The following is a 24452-nucleotide window of genomic DNA, read 5'->3' as shown; positions in this document are numbered from 1 at the left end:
TGTAGAACTTGTATTTAAGCCTTTCCACTAACTTACAAAATAATACTATTAAGCAATTACTTAAAAATCGAATAATATTACCAAAATTATATAATTCAGCAATTAATTCAGTTCAATTGAATTAGGTCTTCTTTTCCTACCATCAACCCTTTCCTCTAGGGGTTACATATCCCAGGCCCATCTTACAAATATTAATATGCCGATATTGAGAGGTGTGTGTGAGTGGCATGACCTGATCATTCATTCTTGATTAGCTCTGGTTGCCACTGGATAAGTGTCAAAGAAGAGATACACCTGTCTTTGACAAAGATTGTTAAAAATAGACTTCCAAAATCAGACTCCCCACTCCAAAACTCTCCCTACTGAATGAACGTGCTATTCAGCACAAAGCCTGCCAAATTATCTCCAGGTCAGACCATCCACCTAATCACTGCTTTGATCTTCTCATCAGGCCAGAGGTATTAAATGCCGCACTGCGCGCTTCAGGAGGAGTTTCGTCCTTTTTCTCATCCTCCTAGTTTTGAACCTTGCCTGTCCTGACTCTGAGCACACCTGCCTGACTACTCTGCCTGCCCCTGACCTCGAGCCTGCCTGCCACCCTGTACCGTTTTGGACTCTGCCCTGGCTATGAACGCTTGCCTGTCCCCAACCTGCCTTTTGTCTATCCCTTGGATTATAATAAAAACCAGAGCTCAAACCATCTGCCTCCTGTGTCTGCATCTGGGTCTCGCCTTGTGTCGTGATAATTGCAGAAAATCCAGTCCTCCTTCCCTATGTGAGCCCAATACATTGATGTAATTCAACATTGTTCTGAGGATTCCATGCAATATAATTAAGGCTTGAGAACCCGATAACTGCCGACTATAAGGCCCGTTTCTTAGGCCCAATGCAAAGAGGACAGAGGAAACAGCACTTAGGAGGGTGTTAATATTGATCATTCCCAGGATCGAGGGCCTTATTGCATTTTTATACAACGGGTGGGTCTAATCCTGAATGCTGATTGGTTAAAACCGCATTCCAGCCAGTGTCTATTCCACAAGTTACCACCAGCTAAATCTATGATGTTAAAATGCCTATTTACTCTGTTCCATCTGACTGTGCAATCCACTGTCTCATCAGCCCAGCACTTTATAAACTTGATCTCCACTATAAAAAGCATCTAGAAATGATCTCACATTTCTTTTAGACTAACATTTAGTTTTAATTTAGTATATGTGTATATATATATATCCTGATATATATATACAAAAATAAATGGGGGATTGGAAATGATGCAGACAATTACATTGATAGAATCTACAATCTATCTGCACTGTTAAAGCTGATCTACCCCTAAACAAAAAATAAAAACATAAACCTTGCTGTCTGTCTCTCCAACTTTTGCAACATTGTTTACATATTCAAATTTAATCTCCAGATGTTCCATAGTAATGAACGTATCGGGATGAGACAGACAGGCAGGCAGCTTTTCTCAGCCAGTCGAAATCATGAATCAGCATCTTTTTTATGGATATATACAAAGAACTATCAATAGAAAACAAGTATTTCCAGCATCAGTTTGAAGTGATTGTGTTAGCTGTGTTGTTGGCTAGCTCCCCTGTCCTGAGCTCATTGTTATGGATGTTCCAAATAAGTTTCACAACAACAACAAAACGCTTAAACAAATGCAAATTCAGCTACTTTGACTAAATCTTGTGGAAGGATGAAATAGCATGAATAAATTAAAGTTTGTCATGAAAATATGTAAATCATTATTTGAATATGTTGATAATCTGTTGTATAAAAGTGATAATGTCCCCAAAGCCGGTGTTTGGATGATATATTGGCAAGGTTTGCTGGCCCTTGACGAACATATCCTTCAAACATCGGCTTCTCTGGCATTATCACTTAAATAAAACGGTTGCCAACACTCTTATAAATAAGGTTTCCAAAAGGGTGCTTCGGCTGTCCCCATAGGAAAACCCTTTTGGGTTCCATGTAGAAAAGGGTTCTACCTGGAACCAAAAAGAGATCTTCAAATTGTTATCTTATGAGGCCAGACAAAGAAACCTTTTAGGTTCTAGATAGCACCTTATTTTCCAAGAGTGTATTTGCACTTTCATTTGTTTAACCTTTGCTTGTATTGCCATTTCTTTTGGACTTCCACTAGTTACCACAGCCACAAAGTCAACATTGTCTATATTGTAAATATTCATGAAAAGTGAATTTTGCTTTTTGGTCTTAATTAAATGTAGGGTTAAGCATAAGGTTAGCAGTGTGGTTAGGGTTAGGGATAGGGTTAGTGTTGAAATAATAAGAGCGATTGTAGATATGGGCGGGGTTTATGACTTCGTGGCTGCGGTAACTGATGATGACCATTACAATGATCCTGGTTAAATAATTTTCCTGGCTCAGAGAAGCTGTCAGTCTCATCAAGTTCATACACATGCCATGGTGGAGATATAAAAAAAATGCAACATTGTTTCACAGTTTGGAGAGGCTGACAGCAAGATTTAGAGTTTAGACAAACCCCGACTGTTGTAAAGCAAATGTTAGCCTAGTAGCATTGGGACAATTTGTCTAGACGCTTTTTTCCAGGGAAGATTAAGTTTATAAATTGACTGACTGGACTGTGGGACAGTGGATGCGCATTGATAAATCTAATGTAGCTGTTAACAGGCATTACCCGTATAATGCGGGGATTCCGGGGCTATGGTTCCCTGCTATCAACCAATCAGCATCCAGAATCCAAACAACACATTTTACAATTCAGCATTAGAATGTTATTGTGCCACTCTATATGGCTAATCAACTCTGCTCTCATGACTTGGTAACAAGCAGTCCTTTAGTTGTAAATACAGTACAGGTTTGATGTATTAGAGTGATGGACTGAAGCTTTGTTGAGAATACAAATAAGGAGGAAGGGGAATAAGTAGCCTTCATTCACTCGCACGTCAGCCTCCCACGCTCTGGGATTGCACTGTTAGTAAAGACAAAAACAGGTATATCAAGTTTTGCTCCAATGATCAGCAGCTTCTATATCTCTAACTCTTGTTCTACATAAACACAGCAAAAAAAGAAACATACTCTCACTGTCAACTGTGTTTATTTTCAGCAAACTTAACATGTGTAAATATTTGTATGAACATAACAAGATTCAACAACTGAGACATAAACTGAAAAAGTTCCACAGACATGCGACTAAAAATAAATCGAATAATGTGTCCCTGAACAAAGGGGGGTTCAAAATCAAAAGTAACAGTCAGTATCTGGTGTGGTCACCAGCTGCATTAAGTACTGCAGTGCATCTCCTCCTCATGGACTGCACCAGATTTGCCAGTTCTTGCTGTGAGATGTTACCCCACTCTTCCACCAAGGCACCTGCAAGTTCTCAGACATTTCTGGTGGGAATGGCCCTAGCACTCACCCTCCGATCCAACAGGTCCCAGACGTGCTCAATGGGATTGAGATCTGGGCTCTTTGCTGGCCATGGCAGAACATTCCTGTCTTGCAGGAAATCACGCACAGAATGAGCAGTATAGCTGGCCGCACTGTCATGCTTGAGGGTAATGTCAGGATGAGCCTGCAGGAAGGGTACCACATGAGGGAGGGGGATGTCTTCCCTGTAACGCACAGCATTGAGATTGCCTGCAATGACAACAAGCTCAGTCCGATGATGCTGTGACACACCGCCCCAGACCATGACGGACCCTCCACCTCCAAATCGATCCCATTCCAGAGCACAGGCCTCGTTGTAACGCTCATTCCTTTGATGATAAACGCGAATCCGACCATCACCCTTGGTGAGACAAAACTGTAACTTATCAGTGAAGAGCAATTTTTGCCAGTCCTGTCTGGTTCAGCGACGGTGGGTTTGTGCCCATAGGCGAAGTTGTTGCCGTTGATGTCTGGTGAGGACCTGCCTTACAACAGGCTTACAAGCCCTCAGTCCAGCCTCTCTCAGCCTATTGTGGACAGTCTGAGCACTGATGGAGGGATTGTGCGTTCCTGGTGTAACTCGGGCAGTTGTTGTTGCCATCCTGTACCTGTCCCACAGGTGTGATGTTCAGATGTACCGACCCTGTGCAGGTGTTGTTACACGTGGTCTGCCACTGTGAGGACAATCAGCTGTCCGTCCTTTCTCCCTGTAGCGCTGTCTTAGGCGTCTCACAGTACGGACATTGCAATTTATTGCCCTGGCCACATTTGCAGTCCTCATGCCTCCTTGCAGCATGCCTAAGGCACATTCACGCAGATGAACAGGGGACCCTGGACATCTTTCTTTTGGTGTTTTTCAGAGTCAGTAGAAAGGTCTCTTTAGTGTTCTAAGTTTTCACAACTGTGACCTTAATTGTCTACCCTCTGTAAGCTGTTAGCATCTTAACGACCGTTTCACAGTTGCATGTTCATGAATTGTTTATGGTTCATTGAACAAGCATGGGAAACAGTGTTTAAACCCTTTACAATGAAGATTGGTGACGTTATTTGGATATTTACGGATTATCTTTGAAAGACAGGTCCCTGAGTTTATTTTCTGAGTTAATCTATGGTATAATGTATATCCTTGTGCAAATGTAGTCCTACTGTACTGTATCTACCTTTAACCACCTAGCAACCTTATCAAGAGGTTCGGACCTCCTGGTGTAATTTCTAAGGTGTTGGACCAGATCTGAGTCTAAGTCCCAGTTGGTCTACCACCCCCCCCCCCAATTTGCTACAGGACATTATTTTGCTGCGTCAGATTTCCGTACACCACCAATGCCACTCAACAAGTATGTTACTGAACAAAAAATGTTACAGAAATGAACTGGAGCAAGCTTATCAATGTCAGAGCATGAAGTGTAAGAAATGGCATAATTGAAAACCATAGCTCAGCACTGTTTCTGATGTTAATCAAATAATTGTTTGGTTCTAAATGAATTGTGTCTGACCTGAAGCTATTTCAGTATTATTGTCTTATCAGCATTTTGGACACAATGGGTTGAAATATTAAACTTATGGCCCAGGGAAAAAGTTTGCACCTGTTCTATACTGTTTTTCTCTCTACAATATAACACAGGAGGAAGAACAAATAGGGAAAATAAGAAGGCCTTGTAGACAAGTGTAAATTTAAACAGTTTGTGGGTTTTAACCCCTGCTGTAAAAATCCAGGCACCAGCTTTGTACCTGGTGCAAATCTTTTGTAAATCTGCTATTATGTTTTCATCTGCCAGCAAACACCTTTCCAGCTAAGACAAAAATAGTAACGTTTTTGGTTAGAGCATGGTAGGTAATCGACCAAAACAGCTAAGAAGTTCATCCTCATGCTTCAACGCTCTTAGTTATTGTGGAAATTGACCCACTATGCTGTTTACTTTGTGCACTTACATCATATCGCTGAGTCTACCCTTAACAAGGAACTTTTTACATCAAACATGCTTCATTGCTGTGGTAAAAATGTATTTATGGAAACTGTTTTCATCGTTTTACCTGCGGACACAAACTACAGTATGGCCACAGCCTGTAATCTTCCTCTCTCTCTCTCTCTCTCTCGCTCTCTCTCTCTCTGTATATATATATATATCTATGTATGTCTCTCTCTCGCTCTCCCCTGTCTCCCTCTTCCTCTGTCGATGACAAACGGTTCGCAAGCGCCCTAGAGTAGCAGTGGAGATTTCAGCGCTCCAGTTGATGGCAATTGATTCTCTGGAGCAGTTGCGAATCATTTTCTCTCCTGCTGGCACAAGACACGCCACTTACCTTGCTTACCAACCTCATCTTGATTGACATTATTTCTCAACTACCAAGTAGCCTAGCCCATCATGGTAACTGCAGTTCTTGGTCTACAGTTTTTACGCATTGGGGGCTTGCAAGAAAACTAAAACTTCTGTTTTCTCGTGTTTGCTGTTACAGTTAAATATCATGCAAGCTTATGTCGCTTGGATCCTCATGTATGGAGTGACAGGTATGTTTATTCTAATTATATGTTGCACATAAGTTTGTTAATTGTGAAATGTATCAATATTGATTGATACTATGGTTTAGGACTGTATAATCTCTGTTTTCCCCCCAATTCTGACATTGTTTGCATCTATTTTTGATAGGATTTCTGGAAGTTTACTTAGATCCAATTTCTTAGACTTGCAATAAGTGCAGCCTATATTGCAATAGATGCAGCTAAATGCATCATATACTGTAGCCTTGCTATCGGAAATACTGTGGGACACTTGACAGATGAAATTACTTGTAAATGCCCATTTATTACATTGAAAGACGAAATAAGAAAACTCAGGAAAATTAATTTGTTATGGTATATAATTGCCTTGCTGTGCACATGGTCCAATCCAGACTCCAAATCACTGGCTTAGCACACACCCCCACGAGTTTTGTGAAACCCCAACCCCCAGATAGCATATGAACATGTCATAAACCATTAATGCTTTTTTTCTTGAATGACAGGAAATTAGCTTTAAAACTGCAACACTTTCTCAGTCTCATAACAATAATAATAATAATAATATATTCAGCTTCTATAGCGCTTTTCAGTACAGAAAGAATCTCAAAGCATTTGAAAATAATAATAAATAAGTCTCAAATACAAAAATATATATGTAGCTTCATAACAGAGAGTAGGTCTGGACTACAAACATTTTCAACTAGAGAGCGGGATGATTTTCAGACGGAAACAAATATAGGTGATCAAGACTTATTTCTAGGCAGTGTAATGAGTGTGTGTGAATAATGGAACAAAGATGTGCTTTTAATACAATAGGTCGGTTAACGCATACAAAGCAGAAAGACGACCATTTCCAAATAATCTGAAAGATCACAAAAATATTTTCAGCCGAAAGTTGTCTGTCTGACCCCCGCTCCCCACCGTAGCACGAACAGTGCTTTTTGATGTGGGTTCGGTTTCGGTTTCGATTATTTAAAAAATAATCACGGTTTTCGGTTTCGATTATTTTTTAAAAACATTAAACCCATTACGAAATAATGACATTAAAATGATTAGAGCTTTTTAAATGCAATGCCAAAACACTGAAAATACGAAATTTTCTCTCTAAGGTTCACATAGAAAAATAGGAAAGTACTATTAAATAATAAAATATATTCCAGTATTTAGTTTTATATGACAACTATAATTTTTTATTCCTTAAAGTCATCATCTCATCTCTGGTCAGGCAGTAACAGCCAGCCAGACAACCATATAATGTTATTTCGGTTCTCCACATACTGTACTTTCTTTAGACATCCTATTTAACTAGGCTAGCCTGCCTAAGTATACTGCAGCGCTGTCTGACAAAATCATTTTTCTAGTTCTTCAAAGTAGAGAAGGCATACTTTCATAAACTCTATATCCCTCTCTCGTCGTTGTGTACCTTCCTCTCTTATGTGGTACCGTATGCAGTCTGTGTGTATCTACCCTAACATAGCAGGCTAAAAGTCTATTCATCTGTGTCCCAGCCGGAAAAGAACAGGCGCAATAGAATATGGTCATTGTAATTAATTACCACGTTTCTGCACTGAACTAGGTTGAATATTTGCTTAATGAAAATTACAACTCCCTTCAGCCCAGCGTCCCAATATAGATCTTGACTTAATTTATCTGGTGAATGATTTGATTTCTCTCTAGAGAAACGGCATGTTTGTCACGGTCGTGATAATAGACAGACCAAGGCGCAGCGTGTGTTGAGTTCGACATCTTTATTTGCAGTGAAAACTTAAACAAAAGACAAACATACAACGAACGTGAACTACGTGGTGCTGAATGCACTCACACAAAACAATATCCCACAAACACAGGTGGGAAAAAGGGCTACCTAAATATGATCCCCAATTAGAGGCAACGATTACCAGCTGCCTCTAATTGGGAACCATACAAACCACCAACATAGAAATACAAACACTAGAAACCCCCCTAGTCACGCTCTGACCTATACACCATAGAGAACCCAGAGGGCTCTCTATGGTTAGGGCGTGACAGTACCCCCCCCAAAGGTGCGGACTCCGACCGCAAAAACCTGAACCTAGATGGGGAGGGTTAGGGTGGGCATCTAGCGTTGGTGGCGGCTCCGGTGTGGGACGTTGTCCCTGCTCAGACCACGGATCTGGCCATGGAGCAGGACTGGACGCCGTGCCTGGACTGGGCACCGGCGCAAAGGAAGGCTCCGGCCATGGAGCTGGGTTGGCCACCGTGCCTGGACTGGACACCGGTACTGAGGGCTCCGGCCATGGAGCTGGGTTGAACGCCGTGCCCGGACTGGGCACCGGCGCCGAGGAAGGCTCCTGCCATGGCACTGGCGCAGGAAGCTCCGGGCCGTGGACCGTCCATGGAAGCCTCCGGGCCGTGGACCGTCACTGGAAGCTCTGAGCCGTTGACCGTCACTGGAAGCTCTGAGCCGTTGACCGTCACTGGAAGCTCTGAGCCGTTGACCGTCACTGGAAGCGCCGGGTCGTTGACCATCACTGGAAGCGCCGGGCCGTTGACCATCACTGGAAGTGCCGGGCCGTTGACTGTCACTGGAAGCGCCGGGCCGTTGACCGTCACTGGAAGCGCCGGGCCGTTGACCGGTACAGGTTGCACCGGAATGGTGACACGCTCTTCAGGGCGAGTGCGGGGAGCAGGCACAGGACGTACCGGACTGGGGAGGCGCACTGGAGGCCTGGTGCGTGGAGCCGGCTCAGATTGCACCGGACTGGTGACACGCTCTTCAGGGCGAGTGCGGGGACCATAAGCAAACATGAAAATGCTCATCCAGAGGCAGCGCTCCTGGTGGCCGGGGACTTTAATGCAGGGAAAATTAAATCAGTTTACCTACTTTTACCAGCATGTTAAATGTGCAACCAGAGTGAAAAAAACTCTAGACCGCCTTTACTCAACACACAGAGACGCGTACATAGCTCTCCCTCGCCCTCCATTTGGCAAATCTGACCATAATTCTATCCTCCTGCTTACAAGCAAAAACTAAAGCAGGAAGCACCAGTGACTCGGTCAATAAAAAAGTGGTCAGATGAAGCAGATGCTAAGCTTCAGGACTATTTTGCTTGCACAGACTTGAATATGTTCTGGGATTCTTCTGATGGCATTGAGAAGTACACCACATCAGTCACTGGCTTCATCAATAAGTGCATCAATGACGTCATCCCCACAGTGACTGTACATACCCCAACCAGAAGCCATGGATTACAGGCAACATCCGTATTGAGCTAAAGGGTAGAGCTGCCGCTTTCAAGGAGCGGAACTCTAACTCGGAAGCGTATAAGAAATTCCGCTATGCCCTCAGACGAACCATCAAACAGGCAAAGTGTCAATACAGGACTAAGATTGAATCATACTACACCGGCTCCGACGCTCGTTGGATGTGGAAGGGCTTGCAAACTATTACAGACTACAAAGGGAAGCACAGCTGCGAGCTTCCCAGTGACACGAGCCTACCAGACGAGCTAATTTACTTCTATGCTCGCTTCGAGGCAAGTAACACTGAAACATGCATGAGAGCATCAGCTGTTCCGGATGACTGTGTGGTCACGCTCTCCGGAGCCAGAACCGCCTGGTGCTACCACACGGCAAGCGATACCGGAGAGCCAAGTCTAGGTTCAAAAGGCTTCTTAACAGATAACAGCTTCTACCCCCAAGCCATAAGACTCCTGAACAGCTAATCAAATGGCTGCCCAGACTATTTGCATTGCCCTCACCCCCTCTTGTATGCTGCTGCTACACTCTGTTTATTATCTATGCATAGTCACTTTAACTCTACTTACATGTACATTGACTCTTCCCCGCACATTGACTCTGTACCAGCACCCCCTGTATATAGCCTCGCTATTGTTATTTTACTGATGCTCTTTAATTATTTGTTACTTTATTTAAATGTTTTACTTATCTATTTTTTACTTAATTTGTTTTAAAATCTCCATTGTTGGTTAAGGGCTTGTGAGTAAGCGTTTCACTGTAAGCAACACCTGTTGTATTCAGCGCATGTGACAAAATGTTATTTGATTTGCCCATTCAACATGCTCATAAGCTACCATGAAATTGAAACATCTGGTGGGAGTTGTTGTGCTCTATTATACAACTATTACGGATAGGCATACTGAGCAGTGAGCACATAAAGTGAAAGAGAACATTGCTTCAGTATAAGCCTATAAAAATACATATCATAACCTAGTTAAATCAAGTAACCTTTAAAATACATATCACCTAGTTAAATCAAGTAAGGTTAAACAACACACACTGTGCAGATGTTGATTTGCTATCCCTCCTGCATATAGATATGGGGGCAAAGGGAATTTGTATTGCCTTAATGACTGCTGGCTGCTGATATTTCGCATTCAGAATTTGTAGTTGCTGTGCTGCTGTTTATGAAGTTTGGAGATATTTGCAAGGGTTGGGAAATATTATTCTCAGTCATATAGTGCACTGTATTTTCCCACAATTTGTTTGTAAGGGAGTATTGAGGTCATGTGACCTTTTTAAATAACTGTTCACCTTATTTTAGTGATGTGGAATGAACATCAGTAGAGAGTCAATGATATAGAAATCATCTCCTTCATGATGCTCATACCATAGAGATACATATTGTTGCTCATACGTTACATCTATAACTTTTTAGTCTTGCACTGTGCTTTTCTCAAATTGGCAAGGCAAAGATTTTGGCCCTGAGAGTCATGCTTAAATAACATTGTTACCACTTTCAGATATCAAACAAATATTGACTAGTAAAATCAATAATTCAACATACTGTATTAGCATTACACATATTGTCAGACACATGCAAGAAAATGTTTGGGACAGAGCACAAGGTTGCTCTGCGGCTCGGTGCTGGAAAGGTTCCACATTGACAGATGGACTGAGAAACTGATCAACATCACTGTTAGTCAAAATCAGTAGGCCAACATAACTTTCATGTGCATTGATTTTGTACACAGATCAAGAGATGTTTTTTGTATTGATTCAGATGTATTTGGCATTGTTAGGTTCTGAACAAACAGAGTAAAAACTCAAACTAGGAAAAGATCAAACTAAGTTCATTCACCCACTGGGTCATACAGCTGCAAAGACAAAAAAATATATCTTGATCTGTGTACAAAATCCATGTAAATGAAAGTTATGTTGGCCTACTGATGTTGACTAACAGTGATGTTGATCAGTTTCTCAGTCCATCTGTCAATGTGGACCCTTTCCAGCACTGAGCCGCAGAGCAACCTTGTGCTCTGTCCCTTCACACAAGCACATATATTTATAACGTCCTACTAGGCAGAGTCAACTCCTTACACATCTAGACAGCCAATACATCTCTGTTGCTAGGCAGGAACTTAATTGGTTCCTCTCACTGGTGTAGTCATGGCCCTGCCTGATGCTAGAACCTCCGTGGGCCTGGAAGTGTATCCATGTGAGATAGGACTGTAGTAGGAGGGTCATTGGGGTGGGCCCCTCCGGCCCCCCTTCCAGAGGTTTCTTCTCACTTCAACTGTTGACTAGACCTGAAGTCGAATTCCTCGCTTCTCCCTAGTTCCGCAGCTGGCCTGCGTTATCAGAAACTGAAACCAGACGGCTGCCCTTTGCCTGCCTCCTTAGTAACAAAATAATATGTTCAAACAGAATATTAACTTTCTGCACATCCCCTACATCAAGCTTCTATCCACCGTTCATCCACCTTCATTGTCCCCAATATATACATTCCTTAAACATGTAAAGTTCCTTATACATGTATCAATAAGTTCTAATATTGTAACATGAATAAGTATATTTCAAGATAGAATCCAACAGCATGAAAAAGTAATTGAGCACACAGGCTAAGGGACCAACTACAAATGCTGTTTATTTTTCACTTTCCATATGTGATATATTCTTTGTTGTATAGTCAAAGTTGTATAGTCAAAGTTCCATTCTTTGTTGTATAGTCAAAGTTGTACAGTCAAAGTTCCTTCCAGGCAGAATCTGGTCATTTCTGACATCAGCAAATAGTGGTGCTGTATAGAATGGAGAAAAGGAAGTGTTGGAAGCTAGTCCAAGGCAAATGTCTTTTAAAGTGTCCCATTAAAACTAATTTAAAGTGCTACTTCATTCCAAAATCAGTGTCAGATGTTTCTTCTTTCTTCAAACCTTATCAAATGTCACCATGAGTCAGCTTTCCCATTCATTTGGGGTTGATCTGGAACTTCATTGCAACAGATGGCATGGAAGGTGGACTCATCTCAGCATCAGACCACTTTAAATATTGGAAAATGCCTGGCAAACCTAGATCTTTGGAGTGGACAAGGACTTTAGTTAGTTGGGAAGCTGTCCTAATTTGGACACCATAGGGGTAGAAGGGGCAAGTGAAGGTACACTTACTGATTATGTGGTATTTATGTGATTAATATCGAATGCCGATTGCAAATGTCAGAGAGGAATTAACGCCAAATGCTATCAAATAGTCAGCCACCAACTAAAAAGTGAACATTGTAGCAAATGCATCCCATGACAGTTACAAATAGAACTTGGCTTGTATGATATACTGTATCTGGAATGTACTGCATCTGGAATGACATGGCTCTGTAAATGCGGTGGATATTTTATGTAAATTACCCTTACTTGAAATGGAAACAATATGTGGATCTCCCTTTTGACCCTAGTAGAGACACAGATTGATTGCTCTTTCCCTTCAACTTTTCAGAGCAACTACTGTATATGACATGCTTATGTCTCGGAGGGAAAATGTTGGAAAAAGGTTGTCAATGTTACAATGTTAACAATTCCATCTTGACTGGCATTTACCTTTATCCCTGATGAAGAGGACTTTTAATGCGCTGAGGTCAAATGCAATTATCTGTGTCACGTCCTGACCAGTAAAGGGGTCATTTGTAATTGTAGTATGGTCAGGGCGTGGCAGGGGGTGTTTGTTTTGTGTGTTTTTTTTTTTTTGGTTCTAGGGGATTTTGGTTCTAGTTTTCTATTTCTATGTTTCTTTTTCTATGTGTGGCCAGGTATGGCTTCCAATCAGAGGCAGGTGTCTTTCGTTGTCTCTGATTGGAAGCCATACTTAGGCAGCCTGTTTTTCCTGTGTTTTTGTGGGTGGTTGTTTTCGGTATAGCCTATGTGCCTTACGAAACTGTTTCGTTGTCTGTTTATTTTGTTTTGAGTGTTCTTCTAAATAAAGAAGAAAGATGAGCACTGTACCCGCTGCATTTTGGTCACCGTTCATCAACTTCCCTGACAGAACCACCCACCAGAAGAAGACCAAGCAGCGGAAGAAGGAGCAGCAGGAGAAGTATTTGGAGTCATGGACGTGGGAGGAGATCCTCGATGGCAAGGGTCCATGGAGCCAGGCTGGGGAGTACCAGCGCCCGAAGGGGGAGCTGGAGGAAGCAAAGAGGGAACGACGGAGGTACGAGGCGTTGTATCCTCCTATTCAGGAGGTGTAGAGGCACCCCCCAAAAATATTTTTTTGGGGGGGCATAAGGGGAGTGTTGCTAGGTCAGGGGGGAACCGAAGCCGTGGAGCAAACCGGAGCTGAGAAAGGAGTCGAGCGCTGAGCTTGACGCGAGATTCCTGAAGGAGGTACTGGTAGAGAGGGCACGACTGAGCAGGCGTGCAGAGGGGCGAGCGATGCATTACGACGTGATGCGCACTATCTCACCCATCCGCACGCACAGTCCGGTGCGGTCGGTACGGGCTCCTCAGCGTTGCCGTGCTAGAGTTGGCACTCAGCCAGGAAGCAGTGTGCCTGCTCAGCGCATCTGGCCGCCACTGCGTCTCCTCGGCCCAGCTTATCCTGCGCCTGCTCTACGCACGGCAGCCCTCATCCCCCAGCACAGCCCAGCTCGCCCTGTGCCAGCGCTCCGCCCGTGCCGGGCTACAGGGACCATCCAGCCAGGACGAAGTGTGCCAGCCCTGAGCTCCAGACCTCCGGTGCGCCTCCACGGCCCAGTGTGCCTCGTGCCTGCTCTGCACACCCAGTCTCCTGTAAGTCTTCCCAGTCCGGGGAGACCGGTCCCAGCTCCATGCAGGAGGGCTCCAGTGACGCTCCTCAGCCCGGAGCCTCCAGTGATGCTCCTCAGCCCGGAGCCTCCAGCGACGCTCCCCAGTCAGGAGCCTCCAGCGACACTCCCCAGTCAGGAGCCTCCAGCGACGCTCCCCAGTCAGGAGCCTCCAGCAATGCTCCCCAGCCTGGAGCCTCCAGCGACGCTCCCCAGCCCGGAGCCTCCAGCGACGCTCCCCAGCCCGGAGCCTCCAGCGACGCTCCTCAGCCCGGAGCCTCCAGCGACGCTCCTCAACCCGGAGCCTCCAGCGACGCTCCTCAGCCCGGAGCCTCCAGCGACGCTCCTCAGCCCGGAGCCTCCAGCGACGCTCCCCAGTCAGGAGCCTCCAGCGACGCTCCCCAGTCAGGAGCCTCCAGCGACGCTCCCCAGTCAGGAGCCTCCAGCGACGCCTCTCAGCCCGGGGCCTCCAGCGACGCCTCTCAGCCCGGGGCCTCCAGCGACGCCTCTCAGCCCGGGGCCTCCAGCGACACCTCTCAGCCCGGGGCCTCCAGTGACGCCTCTCAGCCCAGAGTCTTCGGAACGGGAGCTACGCCCAGAGCCAGAGCCACCTCCGTAGTGGGAGAATTGGCGAAGGGGGGTGTAGCACAGGAACCGTTGTTGACGGTGGCCACCCTCCCTTCCCTCCCTTTAGGTTTGGGGTTGGTTTTGTGTTTTTTTTTGTTTTGGAGGTGCAGTCGGGGTCTGCACATTTGGGGGGGGGGTACTGTCACGTCCTGACCAGTAAAGGGGTCATTTGTAATTGCAGTATGGTCAAGGCGTGGCAGGGGGTGTTTGTTTGTGTGTTTTTTTTTTTTTTGGTTCTAGGGGATTTTGGTTCTAGTTTTCTATTTCTATATTTATTTTTCTATGTGTGGCCAGGTATGGCTTCCAATCAGAGGCTAGGTGTCTTTCGTTGTCTCTGATTGGAAGCCATACTTAGGCAGCCTGTTTTTCCTGTGTTTTTGTGAGTTGTTGTTTTTGGTATAGCCTATGTGCTTTACGGAACTGTTTATTGTCGGTTTGTTATTTTTTGTTTAAGTGTTCACTTTATTAAATAATAAAAGAAGATGAGCACTTTACCCGCTGCATTTTGGTCCCCTTTCATCGACACTTGTGACAATCTGGGATGGTCAGTCAGTATGAATAGACTGGAGTGAGGCTTTTGAGGTTGTAGTTGATGAGATGGCCCACGTGCAACCATGCAATTTAACTGACATGACTGTGTGGCTTTACAATATTGGCGTAGGCCGTTCACTGCATCACCCGCTATGGTGGGAACAGATGTTAGATAAATAGCTTTGCAAATCTCTTTTGAAAGATGTTACACAAGAGAGATGGTTTCAAGATTTGTTAAGGAAACACACAAACAGCTCTTATTAGGATGGATGAGCAATGACTTCTGAAAGATAATTGATGTATCTCTTCTCTACATCTGGTAATCTTTGGTGGTAAAATATGAAAGTTCAGCACCAGTGAGCCATGCAGATCATTTTTACGGCCTTCAGGAAAGGTGTTCTGTCTTCGAAAAGATGAGAGCTAAGTTTTGAAAGATAATCCATACATTTTATTCCAGTGACAATCTAAGAAGGTTAAGTGCTCCTTTGGTCTGAAGAATAAAACTGAACTGAATGATGTAATACCACTGTGAAAGGAGAAAATGAGAAAGTGTTTCACTGATGTCTTATCAGGTATAAATGTTACATTGACAACCACTTGGTATAATATAATACAGTATATCAGGAAAAATAAGAACTTTTATTCATACCCTTTGGTTATCATGAGAGATGTACAGTAACTAGATTCCACAAGCTGTGCTCATTAGCTTAAGGTTAATAACTATGTCAACACTAAAGGAGAAGTTAAACATTTTTTACAACCAAATCTCAATTAATTTGGAAACAGCAAAGCACTCTGTATAGTGATGCAGGTCAATCAATGTTGTACACATATAACATTGTGTATAAAGTTTGGAATGACAATTTTGTCTGTACAACATCTAAAGACCTGCATCGCTATATTGAGAGCTTTGCCATTTCTAAAAGGACGTACTTGGGTGTTTTTGGAGCCTTTGTTCATGTTTTTCCAGTGCCACCATACTGCAGAACAAGTATGAGAAAGTGATTTACTGTTTGGGGTAAATTATATCACAAAAAGGTGTCTGGATCCTTCTATAACATGCCATTTACATCAAAAGTAGAGATTTAGACGTAAGAAAAACGTATCCTTTAAAGCTATTTATAAACTAAAGCAATATGACATCATCCTTCATAGTTGGGCAATTTCCTGCTTACAGAAATTGACCACAGCAGAATGGAAATTTGCCAAGACTGCCATTGGCTCTTCCCAATTTACCCATGCCTCTAGGGAAGGCACAAATTGGGTAGTGGTGTATCTAAACAAAAAGTTACCCCACTGTGTACCTTCAATGTAAAGTATAGGATAGTGGATAGTGGGTTTGCCAGTGAGATGATCTTATCTAAAGCTTCTATCCAGCCTTAAGGATGGGGAATACCTATTTGTCTAAGAACACACAAATACAGTAGATTAGCCTCTCCATTGGATACCAAGCAGTTAGCCTTGCTAATGCTACCCAGCATTAATGCTCCATTAATCCCTGGAAACTGTGGGATGTGGAACGAGCATTCATCAGAGCAGCCATTGGCAAGTGCCACGGAACTGCTACCAGTAATTGGGGTTTTTCACTTTGGCCGCTGACGCTAATTCATCCTGTCAATATCTGTCTGAGATAACCATTTTACCAAATTAGCATTGTCTGGGAAACCCTGTTCTAGAGCATCAAGTAATGACAGAAGAGAAGCTGCTTGTATCTAATTATATGGCAAGTTGACTACCAAATAGCCTATCAAATGTTGGAATGTATAAGCAGAAAAATATCTAATTGAGGCTTAAAAACGTTGAGTTTTCCGGTGCTAAATTTCCTAATCAGTTTGTTGATCTGTTTTAAGGAAATGAAAAACTGTGAAAACGAACCACCACGTTTCTGATAGTATTTAAATTAATTTTGGATGCCTATTTTATGTGGTTAAAAGTAAAAAACTGTCAGATGTTATGTTGCTTGACATTTTTTCTATTTTAGGCGACACAGAACTTTTTATTATAAAGTGCATATTCACATTTTCTCAAGATGAAATTAATGTATATTTTTTTCACTCCTGCTTCCGAGACAAAATGTATATTTGGTTTATAATTTTACTGCAAGAAACACTTAGTTCTGCAGGAGATCTTATAATAGCTACATGTGAGTCCTACAGTCAGTTACTACTCCAACCATTACTGTTCCCATTTGAACTTCAAAGGTGATACTATGCGAAACTGAGCCTGCACAGACTGCGAAAAACAACAGTAAACAGGATAAGATGTTTACATTCCACAGTATCTCGTCTAAGATCAGCAGAACCGAGGATCTGCAGTTCTTCTTGGTATCTTGGTGGCTATAGTTTACAGTCGGTAGACTTTCCTTAGGTGAGCTTGTGTGTAAGCTCAGATGGATGGTTGGAATCATCCTTCTGATACTGTGTTACACAACATCAGACCCTCGTGATTGAGTTGGAGAGCGGTGAATTTTTTAGAGCGGTTGTGATTCTAGGTCCCTCACTCATGTCACTTTTGTGATTAAGTGCATGGCTGAGGTTTGCCGAAGCCCTTAGGTCCTTAGGTTTGCACATGACTTACCATGGCCCTTAACCATGCTCATCTTCACAATAAGCATGGCGTTGTCACTATCAGCTGTTACACACCCGGCTTTAGGGTTCATGTAGTCTTCAGGCTCATGATCTCAGTGAGAAAATGTGTCATTTTAATTTTCTGATTGCAGAGGCATTGGATAACCAGGTAAAGATGTCTTTTCATGATAACATCAAGACAACTGGGAAATATGTCCTATTTTCTATTGTTATCTGGTCAGTAAACCATGATGACCATGTGTCAACTAGGGCTAGGAATTCCCAGGGACCTCACGATACAATATTATCACGATACTTAGGTGCCGATGCGATATGTATTGCAATTCTCTCGATTCTATATGTATTGTGACTCGATACTGCAATTATTTAGCGATTCGATGTTCAAAACATATTGCTAACCAGGGTCAAGAGATAGACATGAATTTTGATCAGTCATGGAAATAAAAGTGCTCATCTCCAAGTGATTATAATTTTGGAAATCTGTACCAAAGAGAGATATATGTGATCGTATACAAATTTAAGCAAGATAAGAAATTATTATTTTAGTCAATATTATATCTGTTTGGGATTAATTCTTGTAGTCACTTAGTAGTCTAAAAATTATTTGTAATTATCTTCCAGCCCCATGACCATCCGCCCAAGAAAAAAATGGTCCCGGGCTGAATCTAGTTGATGACCCCAGGCCTAGAGGTTAGAGAGACAGACCAGCAGCCCCGGGCCGGGCGACACAAAACATGGTAATGGAACTGAACTGGCAGCTGCTGGTCTCTGTTCCCATGTGCCCTTGACCAAGGAACTTAACCCCCCACAATTGCTCTCCATCCGGGGGTGCTTTACCACGGCTGACCCTGTGCCTCTCAGTGTGTGTGCGCGCGTGTGCATGTATGTGGGGGTGTTGGGAAAGGTAGAAGACACATTTCTGTTCTAACCAATGGACAATAAAGTATTTGGTCCATTGGTTGAATATGGATTAATATTCCATAATCGAGGCACTCAACCAGTCAGCAGCTTTGCATTGGTTTTTGATTATTTTGTGGAAATTGGGATGGAAACTGAGGTTCAAGCCTGTAAGCAGTCAGACCTGTGTGCTTAACCGACTACAGTATGATATGTAGGTATATTTCAGAAACATATATGCAGTGGGTGGCCTTTGTATGTGAAAGTGCAGCCGTTTAGATTGATTATCATGAAAGCAGATGCAACTAGCCTATCCTCCAGAGAGCACATAAACACTCTGAACTATGAATAAATCAACTCTGTAAACGGAACACCATGGGAGTCCTGTTAATACTTCATGTTTCACAAATGTTCATAATTGACTGCTAATTGAAACATTGATAGAAAAACGCTGAAGTGTTTTGGAAAAACACACCCAGAGCTCACTGACTGATTATGTACAGCTAGCTCCCCTTGAGTGGACGATACTGTGAGATGTTTACTTGTATAATTTTTAGAGGGCTCCTTTAATACTTAAATGTGTTCCCACTCAGGAAATACACCCATTTTAAAATGGTCAACTGCGCTTTAATTTTCTGTAGTGTTATGTGTTCCTATTCCCCACTTATATACTGAACAAAAATATAAATGCAATATGCAACAATTTAAATGTTTTCACTGAATTACAGTTGATATAAGGAAATAAGTCAAATGAAAGAAATGAACTAGGCCCTAATCGATGGATTTCACATCTGGGCAGGGGTGCAGCCATGGGTGGGCCTTGGGGGCATAGGCCCACCCACTTGGCAGCCGAGCCCACCCACTGGGGAGCCAGGCCCAGCCAATCAGAATGATTTTTTCCCCACAAAGGGCTTTATTACAGACAGAAATACTCTTCAGCACTCCCCCCACCCACCACACACACACGCACGCACGCACATACGCGCGCACACACACACACACACACACACACACACACACACACACACACACACACACACACACACACACACACACACACACACCTCCCCCTCAGACGATCCCGCAGGTGACGAAGCCGGATGTGAAGGTCCTGAGCTGGCGTGGTTAAACATGGTCTGCAGTTGTGAGGCTGGTTGGACGTACTGCCAATTTCTCCAAAACGACTTTGGAGGCAGCTTATCATAGAGAAATGAACATTAAATTCTCTAGCAACAGCTCTGTTGGACAATCATGCAGTCAGCGTGCCAATTGCAGGCTCCCTCAAAACTTTAGACATATGTGGCATTGTCCCCAGCACAAGGTGCAACTGTGTAATGATCATGCTGTGCAATCAGCTTCTTGATATTCCATACCTGTCAGGTGGATGGATTATCTTGGCAAAGGAGAAATGCTCACTAACAGGGATGTAAACAAATTTGTTCACAAAATTTGAAAGAAATAAGTATGGAAAATTCATGAGATTCTTATTTCAGCTCATAAAACATGGGACCAATACTTAACATGTTGTGTTTATATTTTTGTTCAGTGTAGTATGTGTTTACCCTCATCGAGAGACACCAACTTTGATATTGAAACACGGCTCTTGAATTTTCAGCAGGAACTTCGTTCAACGTCTCAGAGGAGAAGACGAACTGCCCCCTAGGATATTTTCCTTGTGGCAACCTGAGCATGTGCCTGCCCCAGCTCATGCACTGCAACGGTGTTGATGACTGTGGAAATGAAGCGGACGAGGAGAACTGTGGTGAGTCGTCAGTTTATTCATTTATATATTTAGTTATTGCACGTGTCAAACTCCAGTCCTGGAGGGACAAGTGTCTGGGGTTTTTACTCCTCCTTTATAGTTGATTAATTGATTCGTTAGGAACTACCCTAATCTGGTTGTCTCGGTCTTAATTGGCCACAAATGAAAAGGAAATAGCAAAAACACACAGCCCTCCAGGAATTGAGTTTGACACCCCTGATTTACTTGCTAATTTATTATGTTCACAAGTATTCTGACTGTGCCGGGGACATGCCCCACCAGGATATATTTTTTGTAGCACCGTGAGAAAGTCAGTTATTTTTTTTAATCAACTGTTTTATTATACAGTATGTTCAAATAGTAGGCAGAATAAATCATTGGACAGCTAATAATTAGATTGTCAGTGCACAGAAGGTCAGTTCTGTTGATCTTTTAAAAGGACATTCTACTCTAAAATGCAGACAGTAAGGGAGTGAATAGTCCGTGGTGATGTCTCCAGCGATGCACTGGGCAGTCTTCACCACTCTCTGAAGGGCCTTGTGGTCATGAACGGAGCAGTTTCCATATCAGGCCATTTTATTTAATTTTTTATTTCACCTTCATTTAACCAGGTAGGCTAGTTGAGAACAAGTTCTCATTTGCAACTGCGACCTGGCCAAGATAAAGCAAAGCAGTTCGACACATACAAAACACAGAGTAAACAAACAACACATGGAATAAACAAACATACAGTCAATAATACAGTAGAAAAATCTATACACAGCATGTGCAAATGAGGTAGGATAAGAGAGGTAAGGCAATAAAGAGGCCATGGTGGCGAAGTAATTACAATATAGCAATTAAACACTGGAATGGTAGGATGTGCAGAAGATGAGTGAGCAAGAAGAGATACTGGGGTGCAAAGGAGCAAGATAAATAAATAAATACAGTATGGGGATGAGGTAGATTGGATGGGCTATTTACAGATGAGCTATGTACAGGTGCAGTGATCTGTGAGCTGCTCTGACAGCTGGTGCTTAAAGCTAGTGAGGGAGGTAAGAGTCTCCAGCTTCAGAGATTTTTGCAGTTCGTTCCAGTCATTGGAAGCAGAGAACTGGAAGGAGAGGCGGCCAAAGGAAGAATTGGCTTTGGGGGTGACCAGTGAGATATACCTGCTGGAGCGCGTGCTACGGGTGGGTGCTGCTATGGTGACCAGTGAGCTGAGATAAGGCGGCTTTACCTAGCAGAGACTTGTAGATGACCTGGAGCCAGTGGGTTTGGCGACGAGTATGAAGCGAGGGCCAGCCAACAAGAGCATACAGGTCGCAGTGGTGGGTAGTATATGGGGCTTTGGTGACAAAACGGATGGCACTGTGATAGACTGCATCCAATTTATTGAGTAGAGTGTTGGGGGCTATTATGTAAATTACATCTCCGAAGTCGAGGATCGGTAGGATGGTCAGTTTTACGAGGGTATGTTTGGCAGCATGAGTGAAGGATGCTTTGTTGCGAAATAGGAAGCCGATTCTAGATTTAATTTTGGATTGGAAATGTTTAATGTGAGTCTGGAAGGAGAGTTTACAGTGTAACCACACACCTAGGTATTTGTAGTTGTCCACATATTCTAAGTCAGAACTGTCCAGAGTAGTGATGCTGGACGGGCTGGCAGGTGCGGGCAGCGATTGGTTGAAGAGCATGCATTTGGTTTTACTTGCATTTAAGAGCAGTTGGAGGCCACGGAAGGAGAGTTGAATGGCATTGAAGCTGATCTGGAGGTTAGTTAACACAGTGTCCAAGGAAGGGCCAGAGGTATACAGAATGGTGTCGTCTGCGTAGAGGTGGGTCAAAGAATCACCAGCAGCGAGAGCGACATCATTGATGTATAAAGAGAAGAGAGTCGGCCCGAGAATTGAACCCTGTGGCACACCCATAGAGACTCCCAGAGATCCGGACAACAGGCCCTCCGATTTGACATACTGAACTCTATCGGAGAAGTAGTTGGTGAACCAGGCAAGGCAATCATTTGAGAAACCAAGGCTGTTGAGTCTGCCAATAAGAATGTTGTGATTGACAGAGTCGAAAGCCTTAGCCAGGTCAATGAATGCGGCTTCACGGTAATGTCTCTTATCGATGGTGGTTATGATATCGTTTAGGACCTTGAGCGTGGCTGAGGTGCACCCATGACCAGCTCTGAAATCAGATTGCATAGCGGAGAAGGTACGGTGAGATTCGAAATGGTCGGTAATCTGTTTGTTAACTTGGCTTTCAAAGACCTTAGAAAGGCAGGGTAGAATCGATATAGGTCTGTAGCAGTTTGGGTCTAGAGTGTCTCCCCTTTGAAGAGGGGGATGACCGCGGCAGCTTTCCAATCTATGGGACGATACGAAAGAGAGGTTGAACAGGCTAGTAATCGGGGTTGCAACAATTTCGGCAGATAATTTTAGAATGAGAGGGTCCAAATTGTCTAGTCTGGCTGATTTGTAGGGGTCCAGATTTTGCAGCTCTTTCAGAACATCAGCTATCTGGATTTGGGTGAAGGAGAAAATGGGGAGGCTTGGGCGAGTTGCTGTGGGGAGCGCAGGGCTGTTGACCGGGGTAGGGGTAGCCAGGTGGAGAGCATGGCCAGCCGTAGAAAAATGCTTATTGAAATTGTCAATTATTGTGGATTTATCGGTGGTGACAGTGTTTCCTAGCCTCAGTGCAGTAAGCAGCTGGGAGGAGGCCCTCTTATTCTCCATGGACTTTACAGTGTCCCAGAACTTTTTTGAGTTTGTGCTACAGGATGCAAATTTCTGCTTGAAAAAGCTAGCCTTAGCTTTCTAACTGCCTGTGTATATTTGTTCCTAACTTCCCTGAAAAGTTGCATTTCACGGGGGCTGTTCGATGCTAATGCAGAACGCCACGGGATGTTTTTGTGCTGGTCGAGGGCAGTCAGGTCTGGAGAGAACCAAGGGCTATATCTGTTCCTGGTTCTAGATTTTTTGAATGGGCATACTTATTTAAGATGGTGAGGAAGGCACTTTTAAAGAATAACCAAGCATCCTCTACTGACGGGATGAGGTCAATATCCTTCCAGGATACCCGGGCCAGGTCGATTAGAAAGACCTGCTCGCTGAAGTGTTTTAGGGAGCGTTTGACAGTAATGAGGGGTGGTTGTTTGACCGCAGACCCATTACGGATGCAGGCAATGAGACAGTGATCGCTGAGATCTTGGTTGAAAACAGCAGAGTTGTATTTGGAGGGCAAGTTGGTTAGGATGATATCTATGAGGGTGCCCGTGTTTTCGGATTTGGAGTTGTACCTCGTGGGTTCATTGATAATTTTTGTGAGAATGAGGGCATCAAGTTTAGATTGTAGGATGGCCGGGGTGTTAAGCATGTGTTAAGCCATGATGCAGCCAGTCAGGACACTCTTGACCAGGGCAGTGGTGTTGTCAGTCCATGTGTGGTGATGTGTGCACCAAGGAACCTGAAGCTGCTGACTCTTTCCACCGCAGTCCCGTCGATGTAAATCGGGGCATGTCCTCCTCCCTGCTTCCTGAATTCAACAATCAACTCCTTCGTTTTGCTGACATTGAGGGAGAGGCTGTTGTTTTGGCACACACTGCCAGGTCTCTGACTTCCTCCCTTTAGGCTGACTTGTTGTTGTCGGTGATCAAACCTACCACCATGGTGTCATCTGCAATCTTGATGATGGGGTTGGTGTCATGCTTCACACGCAGTCATGAACAGGGAGTACAGCAGTGGGCTGAGGACACATCCCTGGAGGGCCCCCGTGTTGAGAGTCAGAGTAGGGGAGGTGCTGTTGCCAATTATCACAGCCTGTGGCCTGCCTGTCAGGAAGTCCAGGATCCAGTTGCAGAGGGTGAGGGTGGTTTGGAGACCCAGGGCCCTGAGCTTGGTGACAAGCTTGGAGGGAACAATGATGTTGAATGCTGACCTTTAGTCAATGAACAACATTCTTACATAGCTGTTACTCTTGTCCAGGTGTGATAAAGCTATGTGGATAGCAATGGAAATGGCATCTTCCGTGGATCTGCTGGAATGGTAGGTGAATTGGAATGGGTCCAGTGGGTCTGGCATGCTGGCCTTGAAGTGGGTCTTGACTAATGTTGGCTATAACCAGCCTCTCAAAGCACTTCATGTTGA

General features: G+C 43.7%; 1 protein-coding gene across 1 annotated transcript in view; it reads left to right on the top strand.

Moving 5' to 3' along the window:
- Positions 1-5878: 5878 nt before the first annotated feature.
- The window catches only part of rxfp1 (relaxin family peptide receptor 1), a 114474-nt gene continuing 95900 nt past the window's right edge, over positions 5879-24452 (top strand). The window contains exons 1-2 of the mRNA XM_029770754.1: positions 5879-5923; positions 20179-20325. Coding sequence (XP_029626614.1) covers positions 5881-5923; positions 20179-20325 — 190 coding nt within the window. The 5' untranslated portion in view covers positions 5879-5880. The remainder of the gene's footprint in view (positions 5924-20178; positions 20326-24452) is intronic.

The sequence above is a fragment of the Salmo trutta genome, chromosome 13 (genome assembly GCF_901001165.1).
Source record: "Salmo trutta chromosome 13, fSalTru1.1, whole genome shotgun sequence".
Lineage (NCBI taxonomy): Eukaryota > Metazoa > Chordata > Actinopteri > Salmoniformes > Salmonidae > Salmo > Salmo trutta.
This window is presented reverse-complemented; position numbering and strand designations above follow the sequence as displayed.